General features: G+C 55.6%; 8 protein-coding genes across 8 annotated transcripts; 3 read left to right on the top strand and 5 right to left on the bottom strand.

Annotated features, from left to right (window-relative positions):
- Positions 1-84: 84 nt before the first annotated feature.
- Positions 85-2,493, bottom strand: NDC80 (putative kinetochore protein NDC80). The gene is made up of 8 exons (XM_062767838.1): positions 2,112-2,493; positions 1,655-2,075; positions 1,417-1,612; positions 1,273-1,367; positions 1,085-1,229; positions 469-1,040; positions 290-420; positions 85-236 (listed from the first exon to the last, which is right to left on the bottom strand). The coding sequence occupies exons 1-8, from the start codon at positions 2,441-2,443 to the stop codon at positions 92-94; spliced, it is 2,037 nt and encodes a 678-aa protein (XP_062623822.1). The 5' UTR covers positions 2,444-2,493; the 3' UTR covers positions 85-91.
- A 246-nt stretch (positions 2,494-2,739) lies between these two features.
- On the bottom strand, positions 2,740-7,436 carry ATG7 (Ubiquitin-like modifier-activating enzyme ATG7). Its single transcript, XM_062767837.1, has 21 exons — positions 7,238-7,436; positions 7,113-7,182; positions 6,982-7,064; positions 6,797-6,932; positions 6,600-6,753; positions 6,330-6,560; positions 6,143-6,287; positions 5,946-6,102; positions 5,805-5,895; positions 5,681-5,749; positions 5,004-5,326; positions 4,839-4,950; positions 4,613-4,777; positions 4,447-4,575; positions 4,135-4,406; positions 3,950-4,094; positions 3,753-3,911; positions 3,391-3,705; positions 3,234-3,349; positions 3,037-3,193; positions 2,740-2,994 (listed from the first exon to the last, which is right to left on the bottom strand). The coding sequence occupies exons 1-21, from the start codon at positions 7,356-7,358 to the stop codon at positions 2,833-2,835; spliced, it is 3,312 nt and encodes a 1,103-aa protein (XP_062623821.1). The 5' UTR covers positions 7,359-7,436; the 3' UTR covers positions 2,740-2,832.
- Positions 7,437-8,997: 1,561 nt separating this feature from the next.
- On the top strand, positions 8,998-11,242 carry KRE6_3 (Beta-glucan synthesis-associated protein KRE6; the record flags this gene model as incomplete). Its single annotated transcript, XM_062767836.1, has 9 exons — positions 8,998-9,039; positions 9,110-9,358; positions 9,418-9,764; positions 9,883-10,254; positions 10,288-10,396; positions 10,442-10,667; positions 10,719-10,876; positions 10,929-11,153; positions 11,216-11,242. 9 exons carry the CDS (start codon positions 8,998-9,000, stop codon positions 11,240-11,242), a joined length of 1,755 nt encoding a protein of 584 aa, XP_062623820.1.
- Positions 11,243-11,389: 147 nt separating this feature from the next.
- RBL19 (Rhomboid-like protein 19) lies at positions 11,390-12,646 on the bottom strand (the record flags this gene model as incomplete). Its single annotated transcript, XM_062767835.1, has 6 exons — positions 11,390-11,528; positions 11,570-11,713; positions 11,761-11,957; positions 12,014-12,131; positions 12,181-12,347; positions 12,404-12,646. 6 exons carry the CDS (start codon positions 12,644-12,646, stop codon positions 11,390-11,392), a joined length of 1,008 nt encoding a protein of 335 aa, XP_062623819.1.
- A 660-nt stretch (positions 12,647-13,306) lies between these two features.
- tbl1xr1-b (F-box-like/WD repeat-containing protein TBL1XR1-B) lies at positions 13,307-16,130 on the top strand. The gene is made up of 8 exons (XM_062767834.1): positions 13,307-13,679; positions 13,724-14,002; positions 14,052-14,612; positions 14,653-14,875; positions 14,917-15,568; positions 15,614-15,794; positions 15,849-15,923; positions 15,969-16,130. The coding sequence occupies exons 1-8, from the start codon at positions 13,584-13,586 to the stop codon at positions 16,059-16,061; spliced, it is 2,160 nt and encodes a 719-aa protein (XP_062623818.1). The 5' UTR covers positions 13,307-13,583; the 3' UTR covers positions 16,062-16,130.
- EEF1AKMT4_1 (EEF1A lysine methyltransferase 4) lies at positions 16,114-16,806 on the bottom strand (the record flags this gene model as incomplete). The annotated part of the gene is made up of 1 exon (XM_062767833.1): positions 16,114-16,806. One exon carries the CDS (start codon positions 16,804-16,806, stop codon positions 16,114-16,116), a length of 693 nt encoding a protein of 230 aa, XP_062623817.1.
- Positions 16,807-17,204: 398 nt separating this feature from the next.
- Positions 17,205-22,947, top strand: rpl22 (60S ribosomal protein L22 1). Its single transcript, XM_062767832.1, has 12 exons — positions 17,205-17,738; positions 17,778-17,821; positions 17,860-18,063; positions 18,111-18,217; positions 18,262-18,316; positions 18,352-18,548; positions 18,589-18,830; positions 18,880-19,319; positions 22,386-22,572; positions 22,619-22,671; positions 22,721-22,770; positions 22,817-22,947. The coding sequence occupies exons 1-12, from the start codon at positions 17,384-17,386 to the stop codon at positions 22,893-22,895; spliced, it is 2,013 nt and encodes a 670-aa protein (XP_062623816.1). The 5' UTR covers positions 17,205-17,383; the 3' UTR covers positions 22,896-22,947.
- A 183-nt stretch (positions 22,948-23,130) lies between these two features.
- LOC62_01G001344 (uncharacterized protein) lies at positions 23,131-24,379 on the bottom strand (the record flags this gene model as incomplete). The annotated part of the gene is made up of 5 exons (XM_062767831.1): positions 23,951-24,379; positions 23,805-23,906; positions 23,516-23,705; positions 23,206-23,474; positions 23,131-23,136 (listed from the first exon to the last, which is right to left on the bottom strand). Exons 1-5 carry the CDS (start codon positions 24,269-24,271, stop codon positions 23,131-23,133), a joined length of 888 nt encoding a protein of 295 aa, XP_062623815.1. The 5' UTR covers positions 24,272-24,379.
- Between the last annotated feature and the right edge of the window lie 6 nt (positions 24,380-24,385).

Here is a 24,385-nt window from a genome sequence, read left to right as displayed (position 1 = left end):
CATGAGGCAGCACACTGATATCCATGACTAGAACAACAGGATTGATCACATAGCAATCTTCGTTTACCACTTAGATGGCATAGCCATTACTCTACTGCGCTTCTGCGAAGCTGCGGACTCCGCTCAAACTGTTCGCCGTGTGGTCCTTGGCCTTGATGATCACATCAATATGTCCCATAAGCTGTTGGATGACATGTTCCTGTTGCTGCTGAGTTCGGTGTCGAAGCTCTTTGAATCTGCATTGGTATCATGTCAACAACGGTCCACGGTTACTTTTTCGAAAACTTACGCAATTCGCTTCCCTTCAAGATGTGAACGGCTTGCCAACACGCCTTGCTGGCTTGCGGTTGACATGGCGGTCACCTCGGTCTCAAGCTTGGCAACAGTCCTGTTGGTCTCAATGGTTTCGGCTTGCAGTTGCTGGGCATGATCAGCATTACTGAGGTGAGTGAGTGGGCTGGCACTCACGCTCTTTGCCTCCTCGGCTTGCTCATGCACAAAATTAAGCCTCTCTTCCCGACGTGACAGTTCCTCCTTTTCGAGTTCGACCTCCTGTGCGATGCGTTCGTGCTGCTCTTCAAGGGCAATGGCATCATCCTGAAACTCGCTTGCCTGTCTTCGAAAGGTCTCGCAGTATTGCTGGAGCGCGGGGCGGATGGCTTGCATTGTCGATCGGCCACTTTCCTGGATGTCGTTCAGGCTCTCCGCCCCAAGATCGATGTCGATGGAGAAGTTGATGTCTGGCAGCTCCGGGTGCTGGAACGGATCAGAGACTGAAGTTGTTGTCCCAATCTGATGACTGAGTGCCTCGTAGTCTTGAAGAAGCTGTTCAAACCGGTCCATGGACTTTGTGACAAGCATCTCTTGGTCGTACGCGGCCTTGCTGGCTTCGACAATCTTTGTACGAAGCTCGTCTAGGTGTCGAGACAACGTTTCCCTCTCGTGGTTCATCCTGTTGACTTCGTCTGGTGAGAGGTTTTGGGCAGCAACCGCCGCTTCAGCCTCCTGAAGTTCCGCCTTGGCACTTGTAATGTTGCGGGCTGGTCACAATATCAGTAAAGCTGTCATGGGCGCATGAACGTACCATGCTCTTGGACCACGGATCGAGCCTTGGCGTTGCCTTGCTTCAGCTTGTCGGCCTTCTGTCGATGAAGATCAATGAAAGCAATGAACTTCGTTTTGTCGCTCATAAGTTGAAGGTATTCGTCTTCAATCCGCTTAAGAGGCGGCTATAATGATCAGCGACAGTAGGTCGACCTGACCACAACCCACCTCCTGCGCCTGGAGCTGACGTAGTTCGACATCCCGCTTGTTGACTTCCGTCTCCAGTCGCTCACACTCTTCACCCGAAGCCAGAGTGATACGTTCTGCGAGCGGTCAGTCAGATGCAGGTTCACGCAGCCCGCCTAGACCCACCAAACGCCTCCTCCAGCTCTCGTTCACCGTGCGAGAAGTCGTCGTCCGTCACGCCATCAAACCATTCCTTGTACATCTTGGAAGAGAAGTCCCAAAGAAGCCGATCTTCCAGTTGCGGGTAGTCCAGAGGCAACTCATTTGCTTGCCAAAGAAGAGGGTCTGAAACGATCTCAGGATCATGCCAATGGTCTTGAGCCTGCGCCAACGTCAGCTGAGGGCAACTCGATGGTCGACGTACCTTGCATAGCTCGACCATCCAGCTCAGCATGGCCAGTAGGTTTGGCCAATTCTGATAACCACCTGGAGCAGCCAGTGCCGTCTTGCTGACAGTCTCCATGGCCGGGTATCGGAGATCACGTAGGATAGCCAAACAGTCGTCGTCAAACTTCTTGCCCCAAGGAAATCCTGGTCCGATAAGACTGTCGGCTAGGAAGCGGAACAGGTTTTGGAACTCTCGCTGAGTGGGAGATACGTTCCATTTGGCCGACAGCTCAACCTGAGAACCATGCTGCAGCAGATAGCTCTGGATGTTCTGAGCCGACTCGGTCCTAAATGTCGCGTCTCGGATAGGCCTGGTGTCTTTGACGCTAGTCGATGAATACGACGGCATGATGGATGACCTGCCTCCGGCCGATGCGAATATCGACGATCGGCGAGTGCTGCTGAGGTTAGCTACGCAACAGATATGAGCTTACTTGGCCAAGTTGCGCGCTGCCTGGGGGGTTCGGCCATACATTCCTGCATCTCCACGAGAAGCACTCGGAAGCGAATTGACGTCTCCGGGACCGCGACCTGACGGTGCAATGCTCCTTCGCTTCGACATGGGCAGTTCTTGTCCGCTATTCATGAGGGAAGGACGAGAGTGGTTGGACAAGGAACCGGCCATGGACATCCTTGCGCCGCCCGCATTTCCACTGCGAGAGGCTGGTCGCTTGATTGCTGAACTTGGTACGGGAAGTGATGAATAAGGGTTTACAGCGTTACCCGCTGGCCCATCCGATGCCAACGTTCGACGGCGATAGTCCATGATGCCAGCCAGATAAGTTGGCGTGCTTGGGTGAGGGTTGAGTCGGAGTGTGAGAAGGACAAGAAAGATGGAGGAGGAGCAATGGCGGCGACGGACAAGACAAGATCCAAGTCGACCGTGTTTGCTTTGTTTACAAACACAAACAGGTCCCGTTCTATCAAGCATTATTACGTAATCATAAATAATGGAGGTGGGTGTGATGCAGGGAATGGGAAAGTGCCAGTGACGTCATGGTTGTCGATGTGTTCGTCCGTTTGCTCGTTTGCAATCACCTGGCATCAAGTTCAACAATGCATGACTGGCATGGCTCGTCGCTGGCTTGCGTACTGGCCGAACGGTGTAGAAACTATAAGCACAATATGAGTCTCGGGCCCAACCCAAAATATTGCCTACAGCCCTTCATCGCTGTCCTCCTCCCAATCCACGCTGTCCAGAATGGCTTCACTCTCAGCGTAAAGTTTATCCAGCCCAGTAACACTTTCAAGGAACCCGGTTTCATTGAAAGCCCGACGAAGGAATGAGAATCCTTGCTCTTGATACGCCTTCACCACCTTGAATAGGTGAGCACTGCTATCGCGCAAAACGGTACTCACTGTGGCACTGCAGGCGGTACAGCGATCATACGCGGAGCCTTCGACAAGCACCGTGTTCCATTGGCTCAACATGCCACGAATCTGATGAGGGACAGGTCCCAGTGGCGAGGCGGTGACCCTGCCATCAGAGGAGGAGCGCTCTGCTGGGGCAGATACCCTAGAAAAAGATTAGCAGACGTGACGGCCCAAATCCTCACCCCAATGGGTGCTGAACTGTGGAAACCAACAGCTCTACCGCGGCCGCAGCCGCAATTGGAGCAATGCCAGGTCGCGTGACAGTGCACATTTGATCCAATGTCCTGTCGGTGAGTGACTGCGTGTGGTAGTAAGCTCCAAAACGACCACCTTGCTTACATCCGTTGGAGCAACAATGTCGTTGCAGAAGTAGCATCCCAAGCGCTGCGAAGCTTGGCCGAGTGGGGAGGTACCATGCCTCATGACAAGGTAGCTGTCAAACCCCAGTGCAGCGTTGACAACAATCTTTCCAGAACTCGCCGCTAGCAGAGTAGGCAGCCACCTGGATTCACGAGAATCCATGAGGAGGAAGATGGCGTCATGCTCATCGACAAGCTGTGTCAGCTTTGCGACATTGGCCGCAGTTGCCTCGTCACCATCGGCGGCAACCGGATGTCCGGGCATCGGGATCATGAACTCATGGGCAGTGGCATTCTGATTATGTTAGGAATCGCACGGTACCATTGAGCAGTAGCACTTACGATGGCAGGAAAGATTTGTCGAAGTCGGTCGGCCGCACACTGCGCTTTCGGCTTGCCCCCCTCGAGACAGTCCTCAAACTGGAACAGAGGCTGCCGTACCGGGTTCGAGTATGACACGCGGGCAGAGTCGACAAAGGTGATGTTTCGGACACCCCAGCCCTGGACTTCAACACATATCTCGTACACACTCTACGCACCATGAGGACACGGGCTACGTAGCATCCAAGTGTGCCCGCACCAAGCAGAAGACATTTGGTAGAGGCAACCTTTTCAAGGTCCAGGCTGGGGAGAATACGCCACCTCATGAGCTTGAGGTTCAAATCGACTGCCTGTTCCGCTAGCCTGAAACATGAGTCACGCCATCAACGACCGATGAACTCACCTCGTTGGGTCCATCATTGGCCCAAGATTGGCGACTCGACTCGCAAGCCTGCCAGTTGCGTCACGCTCCCAGCCAACCGCCTGTGGACGAATGTTTGGAGCCATAAAGGTTTCGGTGAAGAGTTTACCAACCCTACTTGCTGGGCCTTGGCGGAGGCAGACGACATTGACCCGAGTGACACCTTGATGAGCTTGTAGGTAGTAGAGAACATTTCGGAGGTACCAGCCAGGGTGTTCGGATTGAGCTGAGGAATCGCGGAAGATGACAAACCGCTATGTGGTTAGTGGCGAGCCGTACGTGTCTAGACCTTACCTCCTCGTCATCTGCGTCACCAAAGAACTCTTTGGCTCTCGAAACGGTAGTAAATTCGCGATGACCTGGGGGACCTTTGGCAATCACCACGCTTGAGCTTCCGATGCCGCGCCGAAACTGCCGTGTATCCTGCCGCGTCAGCGCTTTGGGCCCCCTCCTGACTCACGTCGTCCGACAGAAGATCAAAGCTGCCCTCCACCTGCCAGGCCGGTTTCGAGACTAGCACCGGGAAAGCAAACCAATAGTGATAGGTGTACTTCTTAAGATCAGCGAAGGCGACGAGGACAAAGCCATCGAGCTGGGGCTCGTCTGTCTCGAAAGACTGAAGGATCTGATAATATTAGCGTTGTCCACAGCAACGGCGCCATTCACAGCTGCCTGCGGCAACGTACTGATGTCACCGTGTTGTCAAAGAGCTCCTTCTTCTTCTGCGGCGACCGAAAGTCCTCGATCGTGTTGTAATTCTTGAACACACCGCGGAGTAAAGTGGCAGAGGGGGACGGTCTGGGAGACATGTAAGCGGGAGAGAGCTTGGTACGCTTTACGGCGAGCCTCACCTAGTGGAAGTTTGTGTGAAAGCCGATTCATCCAGGAGGACACTTCCGTCGACGGCAACATCGTCCCCAGATACCTTTCCAGTGAGCCTATTGGCATTGACGATTTGGCGTCCCTCGTCAAGCCAAGCATGAATTGGTATCTCCGAGTCGTCCAGTCGAAGCTTGTCTAGTTTGAGCGAGGTCAAGGATGACCAAAACTCTGGAGTGGGTTGAGAGGCCAGGGGCTGGAACTGAAGGGGTGCCATGCTGCGCGCAATGTTGGTTGAGGTGGGGATTCCAACGCTTTCTGCCTTGGCAGGACCAAAAGTTAACCAAGAGTGGTACTGTAGATGGTGGATGTGTTGTGGTTGAGACGAGGGTGGAGAGAGAGTTGCGGACGACGCGACGCACTGACGATGCATCATCAGCGTCGCGCGGCCCTTGCGTCATACATAGGCACCACCTGGGCAGAGTACCAACGGACAGCTATCAAACTCCGCTCGAGTCATTTCTCCAAGCAACCCCATCCACCGTGTTGCACCTCTTGTGTTCAGGCGTCACACAATGCATGGCTATGGAATGCACAATCGTATGTACGGACACAAGGCCCTCACTTATCTTCTACGACAAGCTCGTCGCCTGGGACATGGCATCAGCCTCATTCAACTGCCCTAGGCGAGATGGCAGAATAGACTTACCTTCTCATACAGAGCCTGGATCACACTGCCCATCTGCTTCATCGTCTCGAGTGCGCCCGACAGCAAGCCCTTCTAGGTCAGCACATGCCTCGGAATGGAGCGCGGTGTCATTGAAACTGCTCACCTCTCCTTGAGGCTCGTCAAACACCTCCAAAGTACCAGCCTTCTCGTTGAGGACACCAAAGAAGACCTGGTCAAGGATCATCTGGCTCAGCCTACCAGAGCATTAGCAAGGTTACAGGTGGGGGTACAAAATGGCACGCACTTGAGCTCCACGACATCGCGACCTTGTCCGACCTCGTGGGAAATCCAGGAGAGCTCCACAGATGAGTAGGGCTCAATGACGCGGAGGAGGTTCTGCTCCAGCAGGGTGTCGTAGAGCGCCGCAAGGTGGGAGCGAATCAGGTTATCCTTTTGAAGCTCTGCACAATCATCAGAGTCGGAAGCTTCGTAAGTACTCACGGTCCTGGTACTTCTTGAGAGTGGCCTTGAACAGCTCGAGGCTTCGTTCCTTCTGGGCTTGGGCGGTGGCCTTCATGGCATCGAGATCCTTGCCAGCGTAGCGACTCGCCGACTTCATCAGGAGCAGTGAAGTGACATCTTCGGGCTGGGGGGTTGTCAGCGAACAGATGGAAGGGGCAAAACGAACCAATCCCATCATAATCTTGCACAGCAGCATGTACTTGAGAGAACTCAACGAGCGAGGGTCAGACTCGTCTACCTGAGTGAACCCCTCGAACGCCTCGAAGAAGTACGAGTACGCAGTCTTGTAGTCCTTGTCATCCGCATTGAGGGCTCCGGCCTGGAGATCCAGCTGGGCTTGAAGGAGTGGAGGGCAGTAGATGGAGTTGGCAGTCGTACGCGCAGACGTCAAGGCCGCCTGGTAGGATGAGCATCGAATACAAGTCTGTGGACCTACCTTGGCCCTGGGAAGATTCTGAATGGCGTGGGCTGCTCGCGATTCCAGCAAGAAGACCTCGGTCAGAATGATCTTGTCGTCGAGTTGCTTCAGCTCCTTGAGCAAATCCTCAGTCATCGACAGGGCCTTGCGATAGTTCTGAGCATCGATGTGCCTTTGGACGTCAGTGGAAGCCGAGTCATGCGACAAGGACTCACAAGGCAACCAGCTTGATCTCGAGACTCTGGCGCAAGAAGACACGCTTCTCCTTCCGGGCCCACTCAATGTTCTCTCCAGTTACCTTCATTTGAAGATCACGAGCGGATGGTGGAAAGAAGTCGATCAAGGCGCGAACTGCGTGTTGATTAGCATGTTGTCTTTCAACCAAGCGTCTAGAACATACTGAGCTTGGCTGTCTTCGCCTTGGCAATCTGGGACATGAACTGCCGCGACTCCACAACGAGTTGTGCGAGCGATTCAGGCTTGCTGATCAACGTCAGCAAGAGCCAGGGTTTGGTCGCCTGCCAAACTCACTTTGTATCACGAAACAGGGCGCCGAGCTTTAGCAGAGCCGTCTCCTGATCCTTGAGCTCATCCTCATCAACTTTGCCCAGGTCAGCTCCCACGACATTGCACCAAACGGCCGTCTGATCACGCACCTGCCTTCCTGCTCAGGACTGATCTGTACAGAGCTTCGGCTTGCTCTGGGGCCGACTGGCGAAGGGACTCTGCCTTGTTGAGGTCTGCCTCCATATCGATCTCCTTCGTGTCGACTGTCATTGTTGTTGGAGCTAGTAAAGGGTGAAGTGGGCAGCGAGGAGAGGAAGACGAAGGAAAGAGTTGGAGAATGATGATGATGTCGCTGGTTGCGTGCGCGGGTGAGTGACTGAGAGACATTGTGTCCAGAACGCGCGGCGTCACCAGTTGGTGAATTATGTAATATCACGTGGTGACCTTTAAGTTACATTGGTCCCCCTTTTAGTGCGTCAAATGAGCGGTGTGGGAATCTATCTCGTCGAGCTGTAGTCTCGCTTTGCGCGCTTTGCTTGGTGTTCAAACAATGCGACACTAAATGTCTCTGAAGCTATATGAAGTGTTCTCTTGAGACCTCCTACAGTAAGCGGTAAGCCTCATGCAGCCAGTCGTTGTGGTGCCAAACTTTGCCCGACTCAACGTAGTTTCCACCATCCATCTTACTACCAGCTAGCAGCCAGCGCCGTCGACCAGCCCATGATTTCTCTGCTATCGCTTGGTTGAAGGTGTGCTGCACTTGTAACAGCGAGCAGCAGGCAGCGATGGACAAGCCATGTGGGAAGGGCAGAAATGCCAAGGAATGGACAGTCAGGGCCCTTTGGTTTTGAATAGCAGCGCTGTGGTTACTGTGGCTTGACGACAGACAGACGCGCGCTTTACCCCAGTGCGACTTGGCAATACAACCTCGAACCACCTTTGTTGTTTGTTAAAAACAACCATAACGCCTGGGCGTTTAGCGCGCCCGAGACAAAGCAAGGCCTCTTGGCTGGCCTGGCTGCCCAGTTTGCACCTGATTACTTGAGAACTTGAGCGGGGTCAAGTTGTGAAAACACGACGACGGGCCAGCGTGCCCGTCAACAGCGGACCTGAAGGCCTAAAGCCCCCTTGTACCCCGCTGTTGCCGCCGCCGCCACCAACCCTTGTAGTAGCTGCATACCGGCTCAAACGGACCCTTTCTACGAAAAGCCCGCCCGCCCTTGTGCGTGCGAAACCCCCCCCCCCCCCCCCGCGCGACTGCCCTGGTAAAACAACGCGCATACGAGTGACCCGGCAACCACCCGTGCGCGGGGTAGGTCTGTCAAGGGAGCAAGTGGGTACCCCCTGGCCCTGTCCTTCCCAACGAGCAAGAGCAGAAGCGCGGCGGCGCGGGGACACTGGAGAAGAAGCAACAGCAACAGCAGCCGCAAGGGCAAAACACTGACCACACACCCAACACACCCACAACCCACACACCCAATACGCCCATACACCCCCACACACCAAACTACTGCCGCCGCGCTGCCTTTTGCTGCATTTGCACAGCCCTCCCTTTTGCACTTGCTTCATACCTCGTACACCGCACTCTGCTCAGCGCCCTCGGACGCTCCGTCGCTCGCTCTCTCTCCCTCCCTCTCTCTTCACGAGTGTTCTTCCATTTCGCTTTCTCGACTCATGGCTTGCTTCAACTAGACTGTCAATCGCGTTCAACACCACCGTTCAACCCCACGCACGCCGCCACTCATCGCCGTTCCTCCAAACAACGACCCACACACACACAGAAGACACACACGACACTGAGCACCTGGCCCATCACTAAACCACTGCGGCACATTCTTCGCCTGGCTTGATAGCGCTACCACCATCGGCCCGGCTGACATCTGCCGCCCAACAGAGGCCATCTTGAGCAATGGCAGCCCCTCCCCAGAGCCCCACCATCGACTACTCAAAGGTGGGCATCTTTGACCGTCTTCCCAGAGACGGTTCAATTTGTCACGCGTTGTTTGTACTCACTGTTGCAGCAAACCAACCGCAGATATGGACCGACAGCATCTTCCGCGCCCGTGCCATCAACTGCTTCACTGCTTGGTGGTGCCGGTGGTGGAGGTCAACCCCCCGCCGCTGGCGCGCAACGATCTTCAATGCGATCTTCCATGAGATCGTCCATGGGTCCTCGTAACCCAAACCAGGCCGCAGGGGACGGATGGGGATGGAATGATCCTGAAGCAGATGACTATCTCCATAACCCAGACCCAAAGCGTGATCGCAAAGTAAGGACCGCTACGAACCCTCCTCTTCGTTTGGCGGCGACACTTGCTAACACGGACAGAACGACCGCGGAGGCTCCGTCTTCACTGCTCGAGGTGTCATCAACGTGGGATGCCTCTTCCTGCTGTTCATTTGCTTGATCACCCTATTTGCTGGGTACCCCATCATCACCCACTACACCGAGCCTTCCCAGTCCACCAATGGGGCATACAACCTCGGAGGGATAAACGCGACTGGCCAAGTTCCGGCCATCGTTGGCTTCCCTCCTCTTATCGACCCCGATACTCCGCAGAACGTCTATTCTCGTGTCGGATTCGACAACCAGCAGTACAACCTCGTTTTCTCTGACGAGTTCAACAAGGACGGAAGGACCTTCTATCCCGGCGATGACCCTTACTGGCAGGCAGTGTGAGCACCGGAGCGGCAACGGAGGGACAGTCTCGCTGATATTGAATAGCGACCTCCACTACTGGCCGACTGGGTGAGATCACAATTAGTATCAATGGTATTCGCGCTGACTTCCCAGTGACCTTGAGTGGTACGACCCGTCGGCAATCACGACAGAAGGCGGAAACCTGAAGATCACCATGTCACAACAGCCACTCCACGACCTCCAGTTCCAATCCGGTATGCTTCAGTCGTGGAACCAACTTTGCTTCCAGTACAGCTACTACATGGAAGTCCGCGTGTCGTTGCCAGGCAGCAACAGGGTGGCAGGCTTTTGGCCTGGCATTTGGACCATGGGCAACCTTGGACGACCCGGTTATGGCGCAACGACGGACGGCGTCTGGCCTTACACGTATGACTCGTGCGATGTCGGCACAGCCCCGAATCAGACCTATAACGGTCTTCCGCGAGCGGCTCTCACGACTGGCACCGATGACGGCTCACTTTCATAGTAGGTTCGGTGGCCAAGAACTTGCGCTCACAGTGCCAGCCTCCCTGGCCAACGGTTGTCTTCATGTACTTGCAGAGGAGAAGACCACCCAGGCCCAACCGTCAACACGGGTCGGGGAGCTCCCGAAATCGACGTCATCGAGGTGAGTTCCGTGCTGCATGCAGGGGCATAGGACTGACTCCACCAGGCTCAAATCTCCGGCACTGTTGGCCAGATGTCGCAATCCGTCCAAGTCGCTCCATTTGATGACTTCTATCAATTCAACAACCGGTCAAATGCGGTCGAGATCTACAACTCGGACGTCACGCTTTGGAACACATACCTCGGTGGTGTTTTCCAACAGGCCGTCTCAGGCCTCACCAGTGTCGACAGCTCAGTGTATCAGGCGACTAGTGGGCGATTCAACATCTATGGTTAGTACCAATTGGCCAGAACGGTCTCAGAATACTGTCTGACGTAGCTAGGCGTGGAAGTCTTCTCCGATCCTAAGAACCGAGGCGCTGGCCACATCACTTGGGTGTCCAGCGGCGTGAAGACTTGGACCATGTATCCAGCAGCTGTTGGCCCCAACGACCGAGTCAGCATTGGCCAGCGTTTGATTTCCGAGGAGCCTATGGCAATGGTAAGTTGCGGTAGACTGCTACGGGAGGTGGGGGTACTGATGCAGTGTCCAGATTCTCAACTTCGGCATGTCGAACGGCTTCCAGTCAGTGGACCTGGGTAATCTCAAATTCCCGGCCCAAATGCTCGTCGACTATGTGCGGGTATACCAGCGCAAGGAGGGAGTACTGGGGTGCGATCCGGCTGATCACCCAACTTCGGCCTACATCGCGAAGCACCCCGAGGCTTACAGCAACCCCAACCTCACGACTTGGGCGCAGGCCGGTAACAAGTTCCCTGTGAGTGACTCGGCATTGCGTCGCTTCCAACTTTATGTACCCAATACTAACAGTCATTGCAGAAAAACAGTTTCCTTGGCCAGTGCTAGTTGTCTCCGTTTCCAGTCCACATTCCATCTATGTATGCAGAACATTAGCTTCGACCATGGGTAGGCGGTAGATCAATTGCAGGTGTGTGCGGTGCAATGCTGAAGGAGCCATCGTAGTCATTTGTACGAGGCAGGTTGCCGGCCCACTCAAGCCTGTTGAGTTTGGACTGAAGGTTCAGCCACTGGAACTGGTCCTGCCGTCTTGGCGGCATCGCTTGATGGTGCTGCCGTTGGTACAGGCGACGACGAGGCCAGCCGAGCGTCGAGCGCCCGAAGAGCCACCGCTCTGTCACATATCAGCATGCAGCTCGGCGCGAATAGACAAACCTTCGGCGCTCTGCCTCGGCTCTAGCGCCGCCAGGACCAGGGAGGACGCTGTAGCCGCCCGTGTGGGTATCATCCCATGACTGGATGACATGCAAGCGCACTGCGAGTCGGAAAACATGGCCGCAAAGGATCGCGACGTACGGCCTTTCAGAGTTAGGGGCCAGCACAAACGGTTCAAGCAAGCCACTCACCGGACAGGTGGCGGGAACCAGTACTGGAAAGCAAACGTTTCACTGCGATCGCCGCGGTACTCGCCATTCTCTGAGAGCTTGAAGAAACGAAGATAGATCCACGCAACAAAGAAGCCGAATTGGATCAGGATGTAAGGCGAGGGACCAAGGACGATGACCAGAACGTTAGAGAGGAGAAGGTACAACCCAGGAATGGTCTTGGTGTGTTAGCGGACGAACAGTTATCGTTGCCGTGCTTTGTGCGTGACCTTACCTTCACCCGAGCCTTGAGTACACCAAACAGCTGGATTTGATGTTCTGGGATAATCTGGGTGAAAGCGACTAGTAAGCCTGCTTGCAGGCCGGATAGACCATGGTATGGAAGTCCTGCACTGATTTCCGTCAGCAGCGGATTGGTTTGAAGGTCCGAATCAAACTCACAATGCGGCATCCGCTCCCAGAACGAAGTACATGATCCAGGTGAAGCCGAACGCAATGATGTTTGAAATGATGATGACCAGAAAGGAGAACCTCAGGAGCTCTCGCATGCCCCACAGTCGCTCAAGGTATCGGCAAGCAAAGGGAATGGTGACGAGTGCCACGAGGAGCTGACATGGTCAGTGCCGTCTTCCGTCGATGGAGAAGCGTGTCTCATGAGCCATACCTCGATGGGGTTCAGTTCCACAAAACCCGCGGTTAACAGAGTCCACGGATACTTCCAGCTCGTCTCTGGGAGAAACACTAGCCATGGAAGCTCGTGGCCATATGTGGGGAGAACGTCTGATCGGGAGCGAACGACGGCCGACAAGACATAGTGGGATATTGAGAAGAAGATGAGGAGCGAAGCTAGCGTCCGTGTGCCCCATGGGACTGTCTGGAGAAAGGGGAGAAAGGAAATGGTCGGCATGGTGGTGACGACAAGAGTTGAACGGCCAAGGTGAGGATGGGGGAGTGAAGTGATGTCAAGGTTTTGGTGTGAGGAGCCAACCCCGTCAGGTCATGGCTTGCTTGCCATCCATGCTTTGGTGACGGAAGGTGGGTCAGGCGCTGGGTGGGGTGGGGTGGGTGGGACACACCGCACTCGCCCCCGGCTCGCTGGCTGGCTGGCCGCTAACGAGACCGCCCAGCTGGCACGCGCCCGCCAGCGCGGCCCAAGTTTTGTTTTAGTCAGTGTGCCCCGCTTGGCCGCCTGCCGTTGCCCAGCCAGACGCGCCCCGCCCTGGCCCCCCTGCCATCGGCACGGCACGCAGAGGCCCTTCCATGCCGCCCAGGCGCACACCTGGTCACCCACCCCCAACGACAGACATCCTTGCTTGCCTTTTGGACCCCAAACCGTGGGTGTCACAATGCGAAAAACATTCATGCAACGGGCATGTCCATGCTCACCATGAATGCATACTGTACATGTTTCTGGCTCGGTCTCCAGCCCACGCCGGCTGCCCCGCGCTCCAGTGCTCAACGGCGTTCTTATCTTTCTAATTTTACGTAATCACTTTCCACATGGCGGAAATAAGGGGAAACAGGAGAGTGGCACCTGGATGTGGTTGCCACCCACCGCCCCGGCAACCTTCAAGTCTCTCTCGTCAACACGACCATCATTAATCCTCCTCGCCGTCCACCATCATCCGCATCAACGTCATCCTCCCACCCTCCACGACCACCACTACCGCCATCATCACTGTCGCCTACACGCATCGCTCCCTCCCATATCCTCGTCCCTCCCCACTCGCGCGCCAGCCTGATCGGCTACGCCAGTACGTCGAGTCACTTGGCGCCTGCTCGCGACGTGCTCGATCAACAAGTCAACTCGCTTCCATTTGGCACGCGTTGTGCCTTCGTTCACGATGCAGTCTTCCTCGGCAGCCATTTCCCAGGTGGATGATGGTGGCTCGAGTCGAATCAAGCTCTGTAGTGAGGAAGTCAACATCCTCATCTACCTTGTAGGTCCAGCTCGTTCCGTGGCATCGCTCACCTTGCCTCCTAGTATCTGCTGGAATCCAACTTCACCCACACCGCCTTCACCCTCCTATCAGAGTCTGCACTTCCATCCACATCCCTGTTTCAGACATTCAATCCGTCGTACCCGACATCATCTGCACGCAAGGATTCATCTACGCGAACAAATGGGACAACCAAACCCGCAACTCCAACCAGTGATGCGTTTGGCTCCTCTGCTGGCAAGATTCCACGGGGAGAACTGATTCGCAAGCTTTGGAAGGCCCTACGATGGGAAGAAATCGAGAGGCATGCGGCTGGTGATCTGGTTAGTGTAGAGGCTTGATGAAGGATTCCATTCACTACTGACGTGGCAGGAAAATGGATCGCTCGCATGTCGGTCTCCCTTCCATCTGCTGATACCCCATACTTGTTCTGCAGAGGAAGCGGCGGACGGCATTGATACCGCAACCTCACCGCCGCCTTCCAAACGACCGGAGGCGTTCCCTCAGCCGACAGTATCTGCCAAGGTCGCTACTTCAGGCGACGTGGATCGACAGACTCTCCCCGTTGAATCCCAGGGCTCATCTCCGCTTGCCATCGGCAAGGGAAAGCGCAAGGGCATAGCGGAGTCGCCACCTCCGGTGCCAAACGACATCAACAGAGACGACTCGGTTGGCGAAGAACAGGAGAGCGCCCCTGTGCGATCAGTGCCCAACCAGGAGACCTCACTCCCCCGCGATAGCGATAGCGGCCCCGCCGTCAAACGTCAACGTGAAGATGACGACAAGACCCCGGACACGACGACTCGTCCAAGGGCGCCTTCGTCGCGCTCGAAAAGCCAAAATTCTAGTTCGAAGGCGGCCCCTGTCAAGTCCATTAGAGGGTTCCCAGCCACCGAGTCTGGAGGCGGCTGCTGGATGGAGCATCGAGATGCAGTGAGGACACAGATGGCCGACCTGAAAACTAACGTTACAGGTGACTTGCCTCGCATGGAACCCAAAAGATAAGGACTCGCTGGTAACTGGAAGCAGCGACGGGAGCGCGAAGCTCTGGGACTTCTTCGAAACAGAGGCTTCATCAGGTCACGCCCTGCAGCTCAGCAAGAAGCCCGTTTCTATCAGCCACAAGTCTATTGACAGTGGGAAGAAGGCTGTAACTGCGTTGGGCTGGCATCCAGATGGAACTGTCTTCGCTACAGGTATTATCGGGAGTGGTTACGTTGACATTGACACTGCACAGCGTCGGATGGTGTCGGTCGACTGTTCACTCCTTCTGGCCAGCTTCAAGGCATATTGACGTATGGCAGAGGAACCATCAATTCCCTCAAGTTCAATCCGTCTGGCAACTCGCTTCTTGCGGCGAAGGATGATTTCACCGTCTGTCTGTTCGTCCTCGATTTTGATTTGAAGTCTCCGAAGCAGCTTAGCTTTGAGGCGCACTCGAAAGAGGTGAACGACGTCGATTGGCTCGACGACGACGTCTTTGCCTCTGGCGGCAACGACCACCATATCTTCATCTTCCGTGCGAACGATCGGCGACCTCGTTTCACTCTGAAAGGCCATACAGATGACGTTACAAGGGTCAAGTGGTCGCCACCGCAATCTGGAGGGACCGAACGCGCCCGACTCCTCGCGTCTGTGTCCGACGATGGAACCATCATGGTATGGAAACTGCCTCACTACCCGGCAGATCGCGGGACCGTCAGCCGGTCACTATCACCCAGCAAGCAGCCAAAAGACCGAGAGAGTGACGACGACTTTCTCGTCGTTGCGCCCGGGTCAGAGTACTGTATCAATCGCTTGGCAGTCGTTAGTGGGGGCACGGAAAACAAGAGGATGAGCACGCTCGAGTGGTCCCCTGCTAGCCGGGACGGGAGGATGATTGTTGCAGCGTGAGTCGGGAGAACTGTCTGTGGGCAATCATGTTGACATCACAGTGGCGGTCAGGACTCTACTGTCAAGCTGTTCGACGCCGTGTCCGGCGAATGCTTGCAAGTGCTCGCCGGATTGGAGTCGGGCACCGGCTCCATTGCCTTCTCCCCCCTAGGGTTCGGCCGCCCGCTGGGCGTTGTTGCTGGTGGTGGATGGAATGGGAAGCTGGTGGTATGGGATGTCGAGGTGGGTGCAAGGCCAGAGACCTCTGATGTCGATGGCAGGTACTGACTTGCGTAGACTGGTGATGTTCTGAAGGAGTGCGAAATAGAGGAGGAACCAGATAGGCAATCGGCGCGCGACAAACCGATGATGGTGAGTTCTTACTTGGTCAGTACATCGCATGGGCTGACTTTGTAGACCGCAATGGCTTGGCGGAACGATGGCCAGCAGCTGGCGCTCGGCCTTCATAACAAGACACTGCTGTCGTTGTACGTTGGCAGTCTACTATGATGGCCCCGACAGTTGCTGTCATGGCATTCATCAGCGCCATAAAGATGTATCATTACTCTCTCTCCAACACCCATGCCCATATGCCTGTTTCCGGGTGGTAGACGACTTGCTGGTCGGCGGACGTTTTGGTTGCATGGCGGACGAGGGCTACCTTGTCGATTATGCGCCATCCGTACGTAGTCGGTCGGTCTGGTCGTTCCGGGGACGACCTCAGAAAGTCGAATCGAGAGGACGAGTAGGACGCACAGATCCAACGACCGCCCACTCGTGTGACACGGGCCGCGTTGTGGCACAGATGTTCAATGGCGTCCACTCGGCGATCCAAGGCGGTGTCGGTGGCCGGGATTGCTGGTCCACAAGAGATTGCATCGGCGGTTGACTTGTCAAGTAGGACATCCCAACCGTCGGGGGGCATATGCTTGAGAAGAGATGGAAGCGAGAGCATGTCCATCTCCATCAGTGGTACCTGGTCGAGCTGCGTGTCTCGCAGAGCCGAACTGGCATAATCCGAGTCCACAACCCGAACGCCACCGCCGAGATGGTGCTGGACATCAATCCCGAGTGACGAAGTACCGCAGCCAAAGTGGAGCAGATTGAGCGGCCGGGTTCCACGTGCATCCGGTAGTGCCGCGTGAACGACGGGGATGAGGACGTCAGACGGAACGAGCCATTCGAAGCCATCGGCCGCCGACTCTCTGGAAAGTCTGTCCTCCCAGTAGACTTTGGAGGAGTAGTCGACTGTCATTGTGTAGAAGTTGTTGCGTAGTCAAACTTTTCTCCACCTCGACGCCATCTTCTTGTCCATTTTGATTCCGATCAGGATGCAACACTTGGCCGAAACGAGAAGCCACATACTGACTGCATACCTGTATGGCCTCTCACCACCACCCACATGCCCGCGAACCTTCCCACCCGCTCGCGCCGTGCGCAGTCTGCAGTAGCACTTGCACAATCTTGGCGATGGGGTAGGACTTGTCTACGTGCACCTCGGCCAATATCGGGCCTGGTCGGTCAGGGTTCCACGGCGTCCACCAAGACACAGTCAGAACCCAGTACCCTGTTGACTGCCGCACGTGACTTCCAGAATTATCAGATAAGCTGCGTAGGATCGGCCGAAACCTTTTGCCAACACCCACACGCTCACGTTGTTCCGGCCTTCGCAGCCTTGGCCATCAGTAACTGTAACACCAGCGGCGACACGCCCCTAGGGTCCTGAGCATGGTTGGGCCCACCTCGAACCAGCTCCTCCCCGACTACATCATGTGTCTCGCCTCGAGAAATTAGTTTCTTGAAACCCCACCACACATCAAAGCCGTTTCAACATGTCTTCCAACGGCTCGAGTTCGGTGCACACGGTCCATGGCCTGCCAATAACGAAGCCCAGAAAGTATCACTGGTATGCCAGTCGATACATGTGTGCTATTACCCTCGTCGCCCTTCTCGCTTTGTCTGCACGTCACCTGGTCGCCTCGTTCAAACGGAGGCGCATGGGGCAACTGGAGCCTGTCATCGCAGTGGCTCCTCCGCGATGGCGGCGATTCCAGCGGTCGGCACAGACCTGGTTGTTTCTTGGTTCATTTCCCAAGTGGTTGTATGGGCCAGACACAATCGCCGATGGGCTGTGCACGCTGGTCTATTGTGCCCTCCTCTTCTTTTTCTCTATCAACAAGTCGAGATGTGAGTGAAGTGAGCTTCCCCTCGCTTACTTGCTTTTAGGGGTTGGCGGCCAAGGAAACCTCGCCAATCAGATGGGAGTCATGGTGAGGCATTCGAGCGCATGCGGCCGCTCACTCTTCAGGCATTCAGCCAGCTTCCTCTGATAATATTGTTGGTTGCGAAGAACAACCCCGTCACACTCCTCACGGGCATCACGTATCAAAAGCTCAACTTCCTTCACCGTGCCGCATCGAGGGCTTGTCTCCTCTGCAGCTGGATTCATGCAATTGGATGGACGCCCAGAGTATGGGAGAAGGGTCATTTTTCTCGAGGCTACATCATTTCCGTGAGTCCTCGGCTGCTTCCTACATCCTTGTTCTGACGCAGACACAGGGCCTCATCGCTCTCTTCGCGTTTACTATGCTCTGGACAACCAGCTTTCGACTCATCCGCCGCGTGGCCTGGGAATTCTTCATCGTCACGCACATAGTGTTCACATTGTGAGAGAGACCAACTTTGTGCATGAAGTCTCATGCCACCACAGACTATTTCTCATCGGGGCAATCTTCCACTGGAAGAGATTGATGTATTGGGTCTGGGTAAGTGTCATGGGTCAACGCGTCAGCTAATCCAGAAGCCCGCTCTAGGCCTTTGGGTTGTGGACCGTCTGATCCGGCTCGCCAGGCTTTACGGAGCGAACCGGCAATCCGGCACCGGTCGCACTTCGGCCCTGGGGACAAGCGGCAACTGCACCGTCGAGCTGCTGGAGTGGAACGTGCTTCGCCTCACCGTCCGCAGGCACAACATACACTGGTCAGCAGGACAGCATGCGTGAGTTCAGATCCAAGGCAGAGGGTACTGACCCATTCAGTTTCTTGTCCATGCCAACGATCACTCAGTCTTTGCACGAATCCCACCCATTCTCCTTTGCAAACGTTCCCGATGGCAGAAACGACAATGCGGTATTCATCATCAAGGTCCATGAAGGCGCGACCAAGCTACTGCGTGACTCGATGTCGGATATTGTGGAGACTCGGATCCCCGTTTACATTGAAGGCCCGTACGGAGCGGTTCACTCGCTGCGACACTGGGACTCTGTGTTGCTTGTAGCTGGTGAGTTGGTGCGCGCCGCGCATTCTGAGCGAATCTTTACCATCTGCAGGCGGTACTGGTGTCACATTCTGCCTGTCTCACCTTCACGACCTGGTAAACCGACAACATGGTACCGAAGGGCCAAGGAGGGTACGGCTGGTGTGGCACGTACGGCGTCGAACAGATGTGCTCTGGGTCACCCCACTTCTGAACAAGGTCGCAAGCCTTGCGAGTGAAAGCAAGACGGAAGTCCGCCTCGATATTTTCGTCACTCAATCGCGACATGATTCCAGCAGTATCAGCATTCCGGTGATGGTTAACGGCCCTGCAGAGGGAACCGGCCTTCTCGCGGAACTCAAGTCGGGAAGACATTTCGGATCATCCGCCGTTGCCCCAAATCACAGCGGCCTCTCCCCAACTCTACGATCCCTCATGTACTGGCACCAAGGGCGAGCAGACCTCGGCGCTCTGATGGAACAAGAGTTTATTCACACAGCAGGTTCTCATAACGTGACAGGTGAATAGGACGATGAGACATGGATGCTGACCTTAGCTTGTGGCCCACTTTCACTTCTGCGCGCTGCAAGGTCAGCGACGATAAAGGCACAGAGCACATTCGGCAAACAGATTGACTATTACGAGGAAACCCTTGGAGCGTAAGATATGGCTCCAGAGCAGACACTCTTCTAATAAATGAATGAGTTGCAACGCGCAGGTCTAAAGGGGGACAGAGTCCAATGGGTACATTCAACACACTCCACTGACGGTGGTAATTTTGATAAACAGTTATGTGTGGTTGTTCGACTTGAGACTTCGGGACCAATGATAACCCAACTACCTTTGTTCTGTCTGGTCGCCAGGAGTGCGGTGACTAATGATGGAAGACATGCCAGGAGTGACCGGTGTGGGGTGAGAGGGGGCTAGGCCGAGGGAGATTGCATAGTCCATAGAGCCCGGCGAGGACAGAATGTAGCCCCTTGTCCTCTTTGGCGTCGGGATGGCCGTCCCCGTAGCTCGCTCGGCGACTGCTCTGCAATCTGTGAGTCCTTCAGATCTGGGGGTTCCATTGCCCAGAAGGTGGGGAGCATTCGGGGAGGAGTTGCGCTCGTGCTTCCGACCCTGTGCGTATCTCGGGGAGCACAAGAAGAGGTTGTCTGTGGTTGCAAAGGCACTGTTACCGGGCAGATTCGATGCCGCAACGTGTCGGACGAGGGCTCTTTCAGGTGCACTCGAGGGAGGCGATCCAGGCTCTGAGGTTCGCCAAAAGCGGGTAGCGGAGGCACTATTCAAACCTGCTGGTAGGATCCAAGTGTTCGGCGTCGGGCCATCCTCGCCAGACCTGTGAAGTGGGCGGTGGCGCTTGGAGGGCCTTTGACGGACAGGGTTGTCAATCAACTCGCTGTTGGTCGGAGACAAGGAGCGTCTTTCACTGGAACTCGAAGAGGGCGTAGGAGAGGCCGCCAGGTCCATGCCGACCACTTGCGGTTTAGGAACGGCTTGTGGAGATGCCCCGTGGATGCGTTGGGTGGCGTACCCACCAGATACCAGCGGTGAAGGGATGGCGCGAGCTTGACGAAATAAAAGCCGCCGACTCGACCCTTGACCGCCGCTGTTGGGTGATGGATCGTCGAATGACGTCGTCCCCAGTGTCAACTGAGACCTTGCCGTGCCCTTGATCGTTGCGGGTTGACGAGGTAAAACGACCGACGCTGTGTTTGTATCGTTGAACACGTTGTCCCCCGATTGCCAGCCGTGATAGGGCTCAGCACTCCCACTCTCGAGGCCCCTGTTTCGAGGATGGACAGGCGAGCGACGGACTCCTTGGCGGTCCACTTGGGTAGGCCTGCCGCCAGCCCTCTTCTTCGACGTCTTCGGCGAGTCGGAGACGAATGAGTCACGGCCATCGATTGGACTGGATACAAGTGGCTGTCGCGGGAGCTCGGCTTGGTGGTGGAGGTCCTCGGAAGATGTCGATGAGAGCGGTTGACTGGTGCCAGGTCAGTGACAGGCATCCCCTCGCCGACAGTCTGGAACTCACACCCGAGTGGTCCCGATATCCCTCTCCGAACGCTTCATTCTTTTGATAAGATTTTGAGATCTCGTCGAGGTACGCCGAGCTATTCCAGTCAGTAGGTTGTCATCGTGTGGCACGGTACGCACGTTTGTCCCAGCGAGATCTGCGTGTCTGTTGCGAAAGTGGGATGTCATGCTTGTCTTGGAGGTGCCGGCGTGCCACACTCCTGGCATTCTTGCCCACATAGGTTTTGTGACAAAACCTGCACGTGTACTTCTCATGTTCGCTGGTGTCGACCGACTTTCGTGTTCTCGTGTCTGGACTCGCACCAGTCGAGTGAGAAGAGGTGGAGAGAGGAGGGTGGACGATCAGCAGACCACCAGCGTCCAGCACAGAGCCCTCCGGCGCCTCCAGAAGCGACTCTAGGCCATGCAGGTCTGCCATTGACCTCGGCGGCGCTGTGGGGGGCACCGTCCGGGCATGTGTCTCGCCGTGACTTGATCTATTCGGAGTGACCGCCTTTGAACGACGACGGCCACTACTGTCTCTACGTGACATCGAACGCGGCTGATTGTGGGAGGGGCTGGCGACAGAGCTGTGCTGCGATGCGACGGGTGGAGTATGTTGCTGTAATCGATGTGGCGCTCGAGCCGAGAAGGGGAGGTTGGTGGAACAGCTGGGTTGGTAGAATAGCAAGTTGCTTCCAAACTGCAAGGATGTTGACAGTGTTACGAATGATCGAGGGGCAGTAGTTGTGTGTTTGTCAGTGGGCTGTGTTGCACGGCTTGGAGTGAGTGTTTGGGATGCACACAACGCCAATCCTCACGGGCCAACTTCGCCCCTCCCAACTCTGCCGGGACCACCATGCGCGTAAACATTGCGCCCCCTCACCCTCGAACAACTGAACTTGAAATCAAGTTGGCAGGGCAGGCCGCTGCATTCTTGCTGTTCGAGGTGGTATGGCTATCGACGGTGTTTACAACCGGGGAGCACAAGACTGCAGCCGCAATGGCACGGGACCCTGCTACTTAGCTCTCAGTATCATCAAGACGAGTTCCATTTATCAACTGTCTGTCACTGACGACGGCCTAACGGGTGGGTGACGTCGAGCGCAACCAATGATTGTGGCGACCGTGCCATTGGCTAGGAGATGTGACAGCAACCTGGGTTGTCCTTTCACTGTGATGCAGAACATCGTCAAACTGCGCCTTCTGCAGAGTACCGTCAATGACCGCGAAGGGCAGCTGAGATCCCTTGACAACAACCAGTGCGGCCACTGTGGACGCGGAGAAGGCCGAAGCACATGACGTCAACGTCGCGTGTCATTACATAATCTGCAATTACATAATCCGCTCACATGGTGGTATCTCCGACAAAATTTATCGCCGACGGTGCCTCCTGTCATCTTCTGGGAGCTTGTTATTCTTCTTTCTGTTCATCCATTGTTTTGCAGACATCACCTGTAGACACCATGGTACGTCAAGGCCCGCTGGGATAGTGGGCATGCTCTGACAGGACGGCCTACCCCTTGCCACGCCGTTCCCCCCGCCTTTACGATACAGCCCAAGGCCACCTCCTCTGCTGCCAAGACTGCGGGCAAGCCCCAGCACAAGTTCTACGTGGACTACTCGGTCCCGGCCAACGACAACGTCTTTGACCCGGCCGCTTTCGAGAAGTTCCTCCACGACCGCATTAAGGTCGAGGGCAAGGCTGGCCAGCTCGGTGACGCGATCCAGCTCACCAAGGAGGGTAAGTAGTGCAGCTAGGACTCTGGAACGACGGCTGACAGACCTAGGCAACAAGCTCGTCCTCACTTCGCAGATTCCCTTCTCGAAGCGTTACCTCAAGGTGGGGCTCTACATCAAGCAAGCGAGGACTCATAGCTAACGCGTACTAGTACCTTACGAAGAAGCACCTGAAGAAGAACTCTTTCGAGAACTTCCTTCGGTAGGCGTTGTGTGATGGTTTCAAGACAGACTGGCTGACCCTGCAGTGTTGTTGCCACCTCCAAGGACACCTACTCGCTTAGGTACTTCAAGGTTGACCAGGACGAGGCCGACGACGAGGAGTAAAAACTCTCGGCCATCAGACGAGGCTATGCATTCCCTTCGTCCCTCATCTAAATGCTGACGTGCTGGGACGGGTATTGATCTCGAAGAACGGCAAACGCGGGCTGCATACTGAATCACAGGTGCATTGCTGGAAACCGCTCGTTCGTCAACCGGCTTTCACAGCCCCAATCGACGAGGCCCATGAAAGCCTCGTCTTCGCCAGATAGCGGGAGAGGCAAGATGGTTGAAAGCTCCGTTATAACTGTCGGCTCTACATGCTGAGCAGAAGGGTGTTGGCTCAGATACGCTTCACTTGATACCAGCAACTCACCCAGTAGGCTAGGTCGCCAATTGCCTCGGTGTCAGAGGCCAAAGGATTCGGTGAGCCCTCAGATGGTTCCTCTGTCGGCGTCACAGACTTCGTTACTTGGCCGTCTGGTACTGTATGGTATTGCGCATCGGAGCCAAAGATAGCCTCGTTCAGCCAATCGGACATGGCGCCGAGGGCGTCACAGGCTGCAACGTCGCCCTTCATCGAGCCAACGGTATCGTTGCAATCCGACGCAGCGGCCGAGACGTCCTTGACCCGGGGCTTACTGGCTGGGCATCAGCTCAGTAGTTCCTGGGCTGCAGGTTCTAACCTTGAATGGGAGGCGCAGTGGACGGACAGACCGTGTCATCTTGATCTCCAAGATCTGGCGCGACTGTTGCGGCAGGAAGGTAGCGCTGAAGGTCCGGAGTGACGTGCGAGTGAGCGATAGTAGCTTGTTGGGCGGGTCGTTTGGAGCGTGTACGGGTTCGCTTCTTCTCTCTACTCCTCTTGTTCTGGAACTGCATCTCGGTGAGCTTCCTAAGGTTGCACTGCGGTAGAACCTACCCAAGTGCGAACCTGTGTGCTATTAGCTGTGCCCTCGAAACGTCCTCACGCACCTGTTGATGAGTCAGACCAGATGCGCGTGCGACGATCTTGCACTCCGAGTGCGTGAGAGTCGATGCGCGAGCGTAGGCTGCCTCCAAGACTCCCGTAGTAGTCTGACCGGCCGTCAGTACGCAGCAATGTCTTTATAGGCACGTACACGATCGAAGTTTGAGCCTCTCTTAGACGAGCGGCGCGACGCGAGGTCCTCCATCAGGTGCAATTCGATTCCTTCCACGAACTTCCGAAGCTCTTGATCGTACAGAGATTCGTACTCGCGGATGGTGAGCTGGTCATTTGACTCAGACGGCGTGTTGTGACGCGTGTCCGAGAAGAATAGTTGAAGACAGCTATTCCGCAATTCGTCGACCTCGTGTAGCACACTGTCGACAACTCGCTTGTGTTTCGAGCGTGGAAGCTGCGACAGCAGTGTGGGGCTGAAGACTTCCGATGGCTGGAGTGTAGAGAAGATGGGCACCATTCTGGCTGTCAGATAGAGGACTGGCTGTCAGATAGAGGAGTGTGAGGCCGAACTGGTTGGAAGCGAGTTGATATGGAGTCTGGTATAGAGAGAATGCGAAGGTGAGGATATGAT

Source organism: Vanrija pseudolonga, chromosome 1 (assembly GCF_020906515.1).
Source record: "Vanrija pseudolonga chromosome 1, complete sequence".
Taxonomy (NCBI): Eukaryota; Fungi; Basidiomycota; class Tremellomycetes; order Trichosporonales; family Trichosporonaceae; genus Vanrija; species Vanrija pseudolonga.
This window is presented reverse-complemented; position numbering and strand designations above follow the sequence as displayed.

Bases quoted from the DNA above. Each gene is read 5' to 3' on its own strand.
- rpl22 (XM_062767832.1), top strand. From the start codon at position 17,384: ATGTCTTCCAACGGCTCGAGTTCGGTGCACACGGTCCATGGCCTGCCA. The intron at 18,549-18,588 runs GTGAGTTCAGAT...TGACCCATTCAG, and splicing joins TGGTCAGCAGGACAGCATGC to TTTCTTGTCCATGCCAACGA. The intron at 22,771-22,816 runs GTAGGCGTTGTG...CTGACCCTGCAG, and splicing joins TCTTTCGAGAACTTCCTTCG to TGTTGTTGCCACCTCCAAGG.
- tbl1xr1-b (XM_062767834.1), top strand. From the start codon at position 13,584: ATGCAGTCTTCCTCGGCAGCCATTTCCCAGGTGGATGATGGTGGCTCG. The intron at 14,876-14,916 runs GTATTATCGGGA...GACACTGCACAG, and splicing joins TGGAACTGTCTTCGCTACAG to CGTCGGATGGTGTCGGTCGA. The intron at 15,924-15,968 runs GTGAGTTCTTAC...CTGACTTTGTAG, and splicing joins CGCGCGACAAACCGATGATG to ACCGCAATGGCTTGGCGGAA.
- ATG7 (XM_062767837.1), bottom strand. From the start codon at position 7,358: ATGACAGTCGACACGAAGGAGATCGATATGGAGGCAGACCTCAACAAG. The intron at 6,754-6,796 runs GTGAGTCCTTGT...TGACGTCCAAAG, and splicing joins GAGATCAAGCTGGTTGCCTT to GCACATCGATGCTCAGAACT. The intron at 3,194-3,233 runs GTGAGGATTTGG...ATCTTTTTCTAG, and splicing joins ACAGTTCAGCACCCATTGGG to GGTATCTGCCCCAGCAGAGC.
- NDC80 (XM_062767838.1), bottom strand. From the start codon at position 2,443: ATGGACTATCGCCGTCGAACGTTGGCATCGGATGGGCCAGCGGGTAAC. The intron at 1,613-1,654 runs GTACGTCGACCA...ACGTTGGCGCAG, and splicing joins GGATGGTCGAGCTATGCAAG to GCTCAAGACCATTGGCATGA. The intron at 237-289 runs GTAAGTTTTCGA...ATACCAATGCAG, and splicing joins CTTGAAGGGAAGCGAATTGC to ATTCAAAGAGCTTCGACACC.